The sequence below is a fragment of the Gavialis gangeticus genome, unplaced genomic scaffold (genome assembly GCF_001723915.1).
Source record: "Gavialis gangeticus isolate Ggan-Ray unplaced genomic scaffold, GavGan_comp1, whole genome shotgun sequence".
In the NCBI taxonomy this organism is placed as follows: domain Eukaryota; kingdom Metazoa; phylum Chordata; order Crocodylia; family Gavialidae; genus Gavialis; species Gavialis gangeticus.
This window is the reverse complement of record NW_017729022.1, coordinates 29,697,532-29,711,458: the sequence shown is the minus strand read 5'-3', so window position 1 is coordinate 29,711,458 and position 13,927 is coordinate 29,697,532. Positions and strand designations below refer to the sequence as shown.

At 40.5% G+C, this 13,927-nt stretch overlaps 1 protein-coding gene across 1 annotated transcript in view; it reads right to left on the bottom strand.

Moving 5' to 3' along the window:
• The window catches only part of TRHDE (thyrotropin releasing hormone degrading enzyme), a gene marked incomplete at its 5' end in the record, with an annotated part of 416,585 nt that overhangs the window by 183,528 nt on the left and 219,130 nt on the right, over positions 1 to 13,927 (bottom strand). The window contains one exon of the mRNA XM_019515785.1: positions 3,060 to 3,197. Within this exon, the coding sequence (XP_019371330.1) occupies positions 3,060 to 3,197 (138 nt within the window). The remainder of the gene's footprint in view (positions 1 to 3,059; positions 3,198 to 13,927) is intronic.

Genomic DNA, 13,927 nt, shown 5'->3' with positions numbered 1-13,927 from the left:
CTACTCAGTATTATAACCTCATTGATCAAGAGTAATAATTTGAAAACTTCCAAGTGACTAAGGTTTTTATATGCTATCTTACACACACACACACACATATACATATATATACATACACATACACACACACACACACACACAGGTACATGCACGTGCACACACATGCACGCACTTTAAAAATAAAAATCACTAGGTCCTACACAGTCAAGATTCTTCACCTGAATCTTTCAAACAGAAGGCCAAGTTGAGGCCAGGCATTGCTGCTCAATGAGAGAAGATACTGCCTGAAAGAGAGCAGTTCCTTCTTGCTTTAGTACTGTATAAGCATAATATGATCATAAAAGACCCTGGAATAAAGGGTGTTGTGGTGATTCAGCAGGCAACAAAGAGCCATGTGGCTTCTATGCAATCAGAATCTGATGTCATTTGATTCAGGAGGAAAGAACTGTATATACCAGGCAAATAATAGAAAGCTGACTTTCCTGGCTAGACCACCTCTCTTGCTGCCCAAGAGAAAAGCAAGAATTTAAGCAGGATGAACTGTCTACAAAACACATATTCCTTAGTTTGTTTGAAATATTTTTTCAAAAAAATGATCTGTTGCCAAAAACCCATTAAACTATGATACATAAAAGTTTTATAATAGCTATATCTTTATGACTTAGGTTACTTACAGACATTATGCTTCTACCAGGAGAATCACCACTTGCCACACAAGTATTCACTGAATTTCTCCCAGAAGAAATATGTCCCTTCTGGTAGAAAGGTCTTCTAGAGGTAGAAATAGTTTTTTTCTTTATGTCTCCACAAAAATTCCTCTGGTGACACAAAGTAAAAGCAAACAGGTCTGTAGCTTCTGTCACACCACAAATGCTCAAATTTGTAGCCGTGACAGAAGGTGGTATTAAATTGGGCTACTTGACTGAGGCCCACATCTGTTTCTTTATGGCAAAAGAAAACAGCCCGCATGAAGCTAAATGAAGATCTTTAACTGCCAAGGGCTTGCAGGGCCTGGTCCTGCACACCCTGGGAATTCCCTGGCAGGATCAGTCCCCTCAGGCTTTGGGAGCACCTGCTTTGCTTTCCCCACTTACTTAGACATGTCTTAGGGATCCCTGGGGACACAGCTGAGTAAAGGGGAAAGGTCAGAGCTTTATCCCAAAAATGCATATCTGCAAGTGGGGGTTCCCTGCTTATAAACGTGCACCCCATGTCAGGGCACAGCAGATGTGTGTGCCAGAGGAATCTCTCTGCAGGGAATTTCCCCAACACCCATCTACAAGCATAGAGAGGGACCCCTCCCATAGGAGCTTCTCCCCCCACACACTTGTACAGGTGTATCTGCAAATGGGGAAAAGGAAACCCGTACAGGAGTTCCCCCCTTCATGCACACAGACACATGGACTCCCCACTCCGCAACATAGGGGTACATCTGCAAGTAGAAGTTTTCCCCCACTTGTCTCCCAAGTTAGCGAATGGTGACCGGCAACATCTGTAGAAATCTGTAGAGCACATTCAGCTGTGCCACAACATATCATGGCACAGCCAATCTGTTTCCAGCGTACATATGAAAGTGGAACAACAAAATCCCCTCAGTAACAGAATCATTATATACTGGTGAACTATAAAATACATTTCCTCACTATATACTTAATATAATTAATATGTAAAGAATGGGTGCAAAGATTTTTTATTATACTTATAAACTTATTGAAGCATTATTTTTCACTTGGTTCTTTATTATTTCATGGTTGCAAGTCCTTTCTTTCACTTGATGTGGGATTTAAAATAGAGTGGATTAAGTGAACTGGTTATATCTCTTCAGCAAATCATATCTAGAAAGCTTATCTGATTCTTTTAATTAACACTTTTTTGCATATCTAAGCTTCATAGAAAGAAAACACCATTTGTGATCCAGACATAAAAATTGGAGTTAAAAATTACCAAAGCCTTTTAACAAAACTTACAAGAACCAATGGAAGAATAAATTGTTTTACTGCTATATTAAATATACTTACAACATAATTCAACCCACAGATACATGGATGCAATTACCATTTAAGTCAATAGAAACTATGTTTAAGTAAATAAGGGAAAATCCCCCAATTCCTAACTGTGTTGCATTAAATGATGCATCAGATTTCATTTTGAAAATATAATTAAATCTATACTATAAAGATAAAAGGAGATAGCCTTGACATATTCTCTTACAATAATCAGATAAAAAACAGATCACAGCCTACGTACAACTCAAGAGCAGTAGTCTGACTTTAGAAAAAGATCAGGATACTGATAGCACATGACCCCTTGCATGTCATATAGCTGCATTCCTCAACCTTCTCCATGGCAGCACTTAGGATTGTTTTGCTATTAGTGGAGGGGAAGGGCTAGAGCCCCTGGCAGACATTACACTTAAGATGTGATTAACTGGTTTATCTTCAGTTGTTACCTGGCCATACATTAATGCAATTAATAGCATCGCAAAACCAGGAATAAGCCACAAAGTTATTGCACAAAAATTAATTTAAAAAGAACTGAAGAAGGATGCATTACATTTGAAAGATTTCTAAGTCTATACCAATGGTCCAATAAAAGATATCGCCCACAAAAATGCTTGCCTCTTACATACTTCCTGGATCTTCATGGCTATACACTACCAACTTTTTCTCACAAAAGAAACCACCTTATTTGGTTACAATGGGTACCGAAGATGATGCTTCAAAAATTTTCTCTCGATTCTTATTAGGATAGGGACTGCACTTCTCTATGCAGCTTTAAAGCATTTAAAGTCTGTGCACAAACACAATATAAGTAACAAATAAGAATAATTGTCCTTTGCTGAACTCTTAAAACCTTCAGTTTTATTTATATCATTTAATAACTCTGAATGTCACGAGCACAATGCCTAAGGTTAGTTACTTTAAACCCAAAGAGTCCACATGCATTTAAATTTCATAACTAGTTATTTTTCTGATATGGTTATTTTTTCACACATAACAAGTCTTCCAAATACAATTACTTAAAAATTTAACACAAATGTGTGGTTTATCTATCCCCACCTTTTTGTAGGCAATCCAGTCAAACACCCTGTCAATGTCTGTGGCTTGTTGCACCTCCTGTGATACTGGATGTGAACTGGCCAAACCATCAAGCAGCATCACTTCATGTACGACATCTGTCAGAAATCTCTGCTTTTCCTGAAATAGAGTACATGCAGGAATATCATGGGCAGAGATGCATTTATAACAATATGGACATGATGCACATCAATCAGAGTCTCAGGGACTCAACAGCCTCCCATATGAGGGCCTGCAAAAATCAAATCCTATGGTCTGGGTGTCATCCACAGGGACCTAGAGCAATTCCTGAATGTTTTAACAGGTAGAGAAAACAAACTGGCCTCAGTTCTAACTGAGATATGGTGGACCTTCCTGACTTGTGACTTGGGTTGGAGTGGAAATAAATTTCACTAAAATTAAATTAATGACTACAAGTAATTTTTTAAAAAGCTGTAAACTGCAACTGATATTACACCAATTCTTCCAATTTCATTTCTGCAGGGAGAGAAAGAAGAAAAATATTTCAATCACAAGAAAACAAATATATTAAAACATAATACATAGAACTTTTTTCATGCATGGATCTGAAATTACATTACACGAGCAACTTAATAGCTTTATATAACTACTGGGGACACAGAGAATTTAAGTGATTTGCTCAAGTTTAAATAGCAAGCCAAGGAAAAACAGAGATGTGGGCAAAACTGACTTTTGGTTCAGTGACCTTACCACTGACTGTGCTAGACTCTTCCCCACCTTACAGAGGCAGCTTTTAAACTGCATGTGCCTTTATTCTCAGAAGTGTTATAAAGAGTGGGCAACAGGGGCAATAGCCCTGGGCATCCACTTATAATAAGCACAAGAACTGCAGCTGCCATCGCAGCCAGTCTGTTGCCAACCAGGACATAGACCTTGGTTGTTATGCTTCTGGTTCTTTTGACGATTTCCACTATATAAACATTACCCATTTAATTCTCCCAACTTCACTATTAAGAAAAGGTTAGTACCCCAGCTTTACAAGTTAAGAAACTGTGGCACACAGGATTTCAGTAATGCTGAAGATCACATACCAAAGTCAGTGGCAGCTGATAACCCACTCTAGGAATTTGTTTCTACCTTTTAACAGCAGATTGGAAGTGATGGTCAACACCACTCAAATTTATGTCAGCAGTAAAGTTTTCTTAATGTCCATGTACAAGTAAACTTGGACTATGAACATTCCTTTTCACAGTTCAGCTGGAAGTCATATTCTTCAGTTGAGGACTTCCAGTGCCTTGAAAAAACTTTAAAGTTACATTACTGTAGATGCCTCTACTCCACAGTCTTCTGTTAGCAAGAAAGAAAGAGCTCAATTTGCTCAGGTTTTTAAGTCATGTATAAATGTTAAAGGTAAATTAAAATATTATGGTTAATTAAAGTTTAAAGAAGCATCTCTGAAATGATATGTTTTAACATTTAGCTAAATTACAAGAGTTACTGAACTGATGTTGATCCAGTGGTATAATATTAGGGAACTCTTGGGAACTTCGCATTTTTAAAAAGTCACTTTGATTTGCCCAGATAAAATAAGTACATGATTAAATAATATATTCTACAGTTAATTTCTTATAAAGAAATGTTTTGGCATCAATGTGTTAATTCAAATTATAGTTATACGATAGCCAAAAAGCTAATCCAATGCTGATCCATCTGGAAGTAAACTTTTCTATTAAAATTCATTAGAGTACAAGAAATGTACCTTGAGTTGATTATATATTCAAGCAATTAAAAACATGGGATGCAGGAAAGCCAATTACCCAATACATAGTTAAAGTTCTCAGCTAGTCATATTAGGTAGAGCTTGTGAAGGAAAATAAAATGCCTTGTTCACATATTTTTCATTTCAGAATTTTCTGAGGCATAAACAGCAAAACTCAACATCACATAAGGGCCACTGGGAGGATACAGTAATAGCCAAAATCATAAAATGGTTAAGGGATCAAAAGCACCTCAGTCACATTCAGTTCACACTTTCAAGAAGTATTAGATTTCCTAACTATTTGGCCATGCGCAAGCACAGCACTGCTAGTTTAGGCAGGTTGGACACATCTTCAAAAGTCAGTTTGGAAAAGCAGTTACCAAAGGTTAACGGAGGTGGATTTTGACTATGTAGAATTTTAAATTACTACACTAAGAACTGATAAAATGGTCTCATTAGCCACATAAATCGCTTGGCCAAACCTTAAGTATAGTAGATAGGCAGATAGCAATTTAAAACATTTAAAAGTTTATAAAAACAAGACAAACGTAAAACCATGAAGGCAAAGCAATATTTGTAATTGTGTCTTGGGTCATATCTTGATGATCATAAACATGTAGTCTTGAATCATATCAGCTCATTCAGTTAAGCTTAGTGCAACTAAAAATACCACCCTAGCCTATTAAGATGTGGGCTAGAGCTTCTGAGGCTCCCAAAGGAAAACAATATGGCTAGCTAACATGACTTCAAACATATTAGCCTGCAACATTCAAGCTGGGCTTTCAATCACATTAAGCTTGCCGCAATGAGCTAAAAGTTAAACACACACACAAAACACATTACTGTTGCTCAACAAGATGGGGCCTTGATGAAAGGAGATCCAAATACAATTAGGACTCATACTTTTGTACTAAGCAAAAAAAGTATGGGAACAGCATATTTTATGGCTGGCAGGTGGGCCTGGAACCTAAGGTAATGGGAAACTTAAAAGTAAACCCTGCGTGAACCAAAACCAGCTTAATTACTGCATAGTTTAAATACTGCTGTAGCTATTAGATAAAGTTGCATCAGTGTTGTACCAAGGTGTTGCACCAAACAACCTGAAATATACTAAAATTGTTAATACACTATTTTAAAGAAAAGAGGACTTTCTCTTCCCCACCACTGTGTTTAGTAAAGCAGAATGGGTCTGTTTCAACATGATGTCTAGGGATCGTAGATTCACTTTCTGTGGAGAAAATCAATGTTAGAATAGGTTGGGTGAGGTCAGTGAGCTGTAAACAGCTCAGGTCAGGGGACTGAGTCTGAACATGAAACAATCACAAAATTTTGTTCAAGATGACTTTCCTCTGGGGGAGTTCAAGCAGAAATAAATAGCAAACACAGGACTGATTTTGATCTGCTGGTGTAGTAAGTGCGAATGGAATTCCTGGGATTCAAGAATCCAGTTTTCTTCACATTATACCCAGTCCCTGCACACAACATGATTCTGTGTGATGATACTGCTATGACAACCGGAGTTCCCATAAAAGGCAGGACTCCATCTATTAGTGACAGTGGAATAGAGATGACAGCGCAGAGTGTTATCAGGGGAACAAAACTCTGAGCAAAGGCTGGTATGAGGACAGTGCAAGCTTGCTGACATAAGGTAGTGTGACATCTGGTGCCATTCCTCAAGGGTAGATGAAAACAGTGGTTAATTTTTTATTTTCCCTCTATTACCAATGAACCCACTATCCCCTAACACATGTCCTTAGTTTTAAAAGAAATTCATTAGTCAGACAATAAACAATAGATGGCAAGATTCTGGAAGCCCTATCACCTCTATTTGTTGAGAAAGAAATGGAATTTTAACTGCATTACTTTAGCTACCTTTCCAGTGGCCTTCCCCTTCATTCGTCATTGGCTCCTGCAACCACATCCAGTCATGCTTTCAGCAGACAGGAATTCATCTACTGTGTTGAAGATGTGCTAGATTCTATTTTTTTTTAGCGTTAAATCAACTCATCCTTTATACAAGGCTGTTGATTCAGAATCTCATATTGGTACCAAACTCTATATCTGAGTGCATGTGTGTTCTTGTTCTTTTAGCTTGTAAGGTTTTCTAACTTCAACCTGTTGGAACGTATCCTCCAACACCTCCCTCCAAGTTCTGTGCTTTCCTTATTCCAGTTACCATGCCCACTTTTGTAAATCTATATTCTGGAAAAGGTATTGTTGGATTAGTAGCTTGCCCATGGAGGAAATGAATGTTACAGATGATGACACCTGCAAATTAATGGAAAGGGTGCAGTCAGCCCTACCTTTTAACAATATGCCTTTTAGATATGAAGCTACCTTTAAACAGGAAGCAAAGGTGAAACAATATTCCTTGTTCACACAGGGTTGTGGCATAAAAATTTATTCTACAGAGCATAAAAAAGGATATTTAAATCGGCAAAAAGCAGAGTTGCTTGTGCTGATTTTATGATGCATTATTAAGATATCATGTAATGACATTTAAGTTAGGTAGTATGAAAATAATATGATTCTTGAGCTACTCACAAAATAATTTCTAAAACTTCATATGAAATAAGTAGACAAAGAACTGTACACAAAAATGGGAATAAATTCAACAAGGGAACAAAAGAAATTATACAATAAGAGCCACGCTCAAAGATTATTATATATAAAAGATCAAAGGGCTCAGTGTTAAAGGTACTGCCTTTGTTCTGGGGTAGGCATTCAAATGGTGCAGAGATGAAGAAACCTATTTGAATAATGTTTAAGATGGGTGCCCAAATGTGTAAATTATGATCCCATCAAACTGGTCAGTAATGTCTATCTCAAAATAGGTAACTTTTACTTGCCAACAGACATACAAATGGGATTTGTGTGATCTATTATCTGATAAAATAAGTATTTGCAGAAAGTAAGACAATAGGTTTATAGGGAGAATATGCCCTTGACAGAAAGAAGCAGAAGCAAATTGTAAGAGCAGTCAAATATCTCTATGGTATAAAGGGCAAGAACACATTACAAGCTGGACTACAGAGCGATATCAACTCAGGGGTATTCCAGGTTTGTATACAATAAGCTAATAGCATAGCAAAGATCCACTGGGCAGATACAAGAGGACAAGTTTCTACTATGCCTCACAGTCTTTCTTTCTCACTTTCTTTCCCAACTTGTATAAGTGAAAAATAAAAATTAATTGATTCATTAACATGTTTGAAAAATAATCTTATTGTTTTCTTTCATTTTATCAGTCTGTGTGCACATACGTAAATCATTGCATGCACGAGTGTGTGTGTGTAACTGGAAAGGGAAAGGTGACTGGAAAAGCAGTGACAAAATCAAAATTTGTTAGCTGTGAAACAGCTAAGGAGTCCATGTCCATTCTTATTTGTTCCATATTTTTAAGCCAAACTCCGATGAAATTCTATCTCGTAGCTGACATGGGATTACAATTTCACTGTTGCAAAGAAATGTAGCTGTGGTAGGAGTTCCCAGCTGAGGAGGAAGGCAGGGGCTCAGAGGTAACTGTGGTCAATTCCAAGTATGGATCTAAGTACCAGAAAAGAGCACCTGAAATATACTCCTATTCAATGGAGAGTCAGACCAGGCACCCATGCCTTTGGGTAATGTATTTAGAATTCCCAGGGTTACTAAGCAGGTGGGCTGCTGCATTTTGTACTAGTTGGAATTGTTTCAAAGTTTATGATATCGTCTGCTACTATAATTGCTCGCTCTCTCTCTCTCCATCCTTCTATATCTCCATTATCAATTTGATTTAATTGTATGTTAAATCTGTTTTGCCCCAGTGGATTCCCAATGAGGCAAGGATGCTGAATACAATGAGGAATTTGAAATGAAAACCCACATCACTACTACTAACTTCTAGCACAAATTGAAATGAAAGAAGGGGAAAGTTCCACCTCCCTTCCCTACTGGATTGATCCCATTAGCACTGAAAACACTAGGCCTGATTCAGCCTAGTAGTGTAGGGTTTGTCCATAAAAAAAAAAAAAATCCATCCTCCAATGACAGTGCAGGTTACTGCTCCACAGAGTGAATCCATACCTAGTTCTGAGGACCACATGCAATACTTAAATCCAGAAGGCATCTTTTATAAACAATGAGTGTTCTTAAAAAGTGCTTGCCAGTAACTGTCAAAAATCACACTAAATCAGCATCTTTTCTAAGTGCTGCATGAGTACTGCATGGACTTTGCACATTTGAAATCTATGATTTTTTGAAAATGAGGAGGGTCCTGAGAGAATCAAGCCAATTTCACGGGTTTGGATTAATCCCTGCCAGATCTTAATTCCTTTAAAAATCGCTTCACACTTCTGATATGATACTGCTTCCATGTTGCATGCAATTTTAAAACAAAGAGAAGCTCTATGGCTCAAGAACACAGTTGAAATTGCAAAAAAAGCACACCTCTCAATATGTATGCAACCAAATACATGGCTGTTTATTTTGCCTCCTAACTTCCCACCTGGAACACTGCTTTAAAAGAAGTGGGTCAGAGAAGAGGGGAGCCAACAAGACAAAAGTCTCTGTCAAAGTCTCATTTCCCTTGAGGGATGAGATGTGATAGAAACTTCTCTCAACCTCCTTCAAGAGACTGAGAAAAGAGTTGCCAGGTCAATGGTATGTGCAATTTAGTAGTTTACACAGTTTCATTTTGAAACAAAAGGCATGTCCAAATCCCAACCCAAGGAATGTAAACTTTATGACATAAATCTTCTGATGTTAATGGCTATTTAAATTTTTTCCTAAAATAAGCAGACACTGACATGGAGCAATTAGAGCCCCTGACATTCTCTAAACCTATATTCAATTTTCTGAATGCATTTTTCACCCAAGGTTTGATGCCCATTTACACTTAAAATAAGATATAAAGATTTTAAATACTAAAAGTTAAAAACTGCTTTGTCTTGCCAAAGCATGAATGAACTCTGTTAGGAAACATCATTTGTCGATGTATATTTATTTTTTAATTTTAAAAAGGAAATATAAAGGTATTTGGATTGCTGTCATTAAAAGGATCTAGTAATTGACAATAAGAAGGTCTTGAAACTTACCTTTACATCTTTTTTTTCCTTGCCAAAGTCAATTATACATGAGTTTCTATTTAATTTTGCATTGACAGTTTCCCCTATAGTTGAGTTAAAACAGAAAAATCATACAAGGCTTCACTTTGGCAAGCAGTTACTGGGGGGGAAATACACTCCATGTGGTATTAATTAAAAGCTTGCTTCTTAGAGGCATTGGGAGCCTTTAACCAAAAAAGGAGACATGAAAGGAGTTTGAAAAAGGAGAGGCCAAGTCTCTTTCAACACTGAGCCAGCATGATATTTATGTTAGGTTAGAAGGATCAAGCAGGCTACAGCTTAGGTCTGAAATACCAAAATAATAATGAAATAAATCAAAAAGGTTCATGTCTTAAGTCTACTTCAAAACTTTTAATGATTTTTTTTCTGGGCTTTCTGAGAGTCAAACAAAGCCTAAGAACATTTTATTAAGAGAGATAAATGTTTTAGCAGGCAATCTGCTAAAGTACATTAAAGTACATTAAAAATATGCATGGTCTAATGTCAGTATTCATTTTTATTATTTTAATCCTGACAATGAGAAAGATAGGCAGTTACAATAATTTATCAAGGACCTGAGCAATAAGCTTTGAGATGCTCTCAGTATTTAATTTAATGAAGTTTATTTTAATGATTTTCTATTAATATTTATTTTTATGCTTCGGCAAATTCTATCATCACATGATTTTAAACGAAAAATATTTGTATGCAGATTTTTAACAATATGAATCTATTTTCCATTTTCTATAATAATGATAGAATCATGTTGGGTGCCTATATGTGAGCGCTGAGGCTGCTTCAATGTGCTGGAATTCCTCCTGTGTCTCATGTATCAGGATCCCTGCACTTAAAAATAGCAGCACGGGCACTTGAACTAAAATTTGTCGAATGAGATTTAGTTCAATTGCTCCCACCACCATTTTTAAGTGTGGGGACGCTGATACAGGAGATGCAGAAGCACTTTAATTAGATCAGCTCTCAGAGCCGCTTTAAATGAAGTGTTGCCCCCATCCCACCCCTAGAGCACATATAAAAGTGCCCCTAGAGCAGGCGTAGGCAATAATTTTGGCTGATGGGCTGTTTAACAAGTTTTGGTGAGCTGTTGAGGGCTGCAAGGGTAGTCCTGCCCCATGACAGGTACCCCATCCCTGGTCACCATTTTGGGACCAGAAGTTCTACCCCCTAATCCCTGGCCTTTGCTACTGGAAGTCCCTCCCCTTGCCCTGGAAGTATTCCTTTTAGAAGGGGGCGTGCTGCCATCTTGAAACCAGAAAAAAGTCATATACTAAGAAGTCAAACATGTACTATAGCTGATTTTATTTTAAAAATATTTTCATCCTGATTTTCGTGCGTTTGCGTAGTGTATCTTGAGGCGATTGCATAATAACCCCAAATACAGTCTTACTCATGTATATTGGGGGAGAGGGGTGTATGTGGGGGGCAGGTTGGGGAGTGGGTGTATGTGGTAGGATGTTGAGGGGGTATGTGAGTATGGCGAGGGTGGGGGCCTGGGAATGTGTGGAGGGGCTGTTGGAGGTATGGTGAGTGATGAGGTGTGTAGGAGGGGGACCAGAATGGGGAGAGTCTCCAGAGTGTGCAAGTCCCTGGATCTGCATGTGGTGGCAGCAAGCAGGGCCAGCCCCACCCAGCTCCATAGTGCTCAGCTCTCGCACTCCCACCCCAGTCCCCATCCACAGGTGTTGGCAGAGTGCAGTGCCAGCCCCCCCTGGCCCCACAGCATTCCTACCTGACTCACCAGCCACATGTGGTAGCAGCTTGCTGGGACAGTCCCATAACATGCAGCACCCCATGCTCCTGCCTGAGTTGCTGAATGCATGTAGGAGCAGGGTGCAGGGCCAGTCCTGCCGAGCCCAATGGTGGGCAGCTCCCGCACTGCCATCCAAGTCCCCAGCTGCACATAGTGGCAGCATGCAGGGCTAGTCCTACCTGCCCCATAGAGTACAGCTCCTGCCTGAGTCCCCAGCCGCACATGGTGGCAGCACGCAGGGCCAGCCCCACCTGGCCCCATAACATGCAGCTCCCCACCCTCCTGCAACATGAAGGGCCACCCCAGCCCAGCCCCAAAGGGCATGGCTCCCCACACTCCCACCCCCAATAGGAGTCCCTGGCCCCAGCCCAGTAGAACCGTACCTGAATTCCTGGTCTTGCAGGCAGGGAGACTGGCAACAACCACAGAGGGGGGCAGGCAAAAGGTCTGCCAAGCTCTGCCCCCTGGCTCAGGGCTGGGACAGGTCAGGCCAAGCAGGGATGGGGAGGGGGGGTGCTGAACAACCAGAGCTGCACCTCCTGCATGGACGCATCAGCTTGCAGAGGGGCAGTGAGGGCCAAGGCTTACAGGGGGCTCACAGAGGGGCCCCCAAGGGCTAGATGGAATTGCCTGGTGGGCCAGATCCAGCCTGTGGGCCTTATTTTGCCCATCTCTGCCCTAGAGCCAGGAGTACTATGGTTAGAAGAAAAAGTTAGGTCACATTTTGAAAGATGAAGGATGCCCTTCCACACTGAAACAGTGGGTCCTAATACTTTGATCAAAGAAGCCTAACAGACATGACCATGGTTCCAATAACAGCAAATAAACATAGGAAAAAGGCGGCCTCTTCATTTTAGAGAGAAAAACAGAGGATACAAACCATTGTAGATACACTGTGCATTGACTCATCCAATAAAGCTGTCACAAAAGCTACACTTTTATAAAATAAAGGAGAAGAAAAAGACCACTGGGTTCTGTGGAATGCTCTCTCAGCATGACGTGAGGTGGTGACTGCTAAAGCATTTGACACTCGTTTGATGGATGAAAGTGAAAATTACTTGCCAGTAATTCCTTTTGTCATAGCCCTCTACTCCTGCCTTACTAACAGAGACCTTCAAGGACAAACAGCATGATGGCTCCACCTACCACAAAACAAGGAAGCAAAAGATCAATCAATAAATCCAGGCACATAGAGGTCCTAGTCCATCACTTCCCTGCCCCTCCTCCCAAGAGCCAAGTACAGAGGGCTTTAAGTAATCTGAAAAATAAGCAGAAACAAAGATGGAAACATATAGAAACAAGATGGAATATATAGTTGCAAACCTGCCTATGGGGGGAGAAGGGAGAAGGGGGAAGAAAGCAGCACTTTGAAAAAATAAATTACCAGTTAATGGAAGGTATAAATGGAAGCTTGGTGCCAATGCATGGGAGGGCCAAGCCTCCAAACCTAGCCAAATAATGGAAAGGTTAACTTAAGGAGGAGAGACAAAACTTGAATCCCACGCTGGGGGAATGGAAAACAGTCATGAGGAACTGAGAGAACAGAATGGAAACTTCAAGGGCTATGGCAGTTACGCAGCCTTTGCTCTAGAAAGAAGGAAACATTTGAAACATCTACCAGGATCTACGACAGCTACTGGAGCCAATGAAGGAACAAAGAAAAAGTGCTACAATGGATTCCTCTTATTAGAATCACTTTGGGAAATGGTGATTTAACTCTATTAACTGGCTGATTCCATTAAAAGGAGACCCATTTTTTCAAGAACACAGATACTCACTGCTCCCCCACAGCCCCTAGCCCTGCTTGTGCCTCTCGCTCCCCCCTCACTCCTACTGGCACCTCTTGCCCCCCGCCAACAGCCCCCTAGCCTCCCAGCCCTGCCAGAGGGGCCCCCAGCTGCCACGGCTATGGGGCCAGGGACCTAGGTCCACAGCCCCCTTCCCCTGGCAGGGAGCAGCACCTGCTGCAGCAAAGTGGAGCCCAGCTCCTCACCTGCTGCTGCCTGCTATGGACTTGGGTGCAGGAGGTGGGGCCAGCTCCCTGGTGCAGCACGCACTCCCAGAGGGGCAAGGGGACACCAGATCTGTGTGTGGGCTGGGGGCAAACTCAGGCAGTAAGGGCAGTGGCATGGGGTTGCACCCCTCAAAGCTACTATGAGCACACTGGACACTTCGCCAGGGAGCCTGGCCCATGGCTCCCAGACAAGCCACCCATGGCCCCGTCCCACTGCCACTGGGGTCTCAGTTCTGCCCAGCTGTCTCTCTCCTTCCCTACAGATGC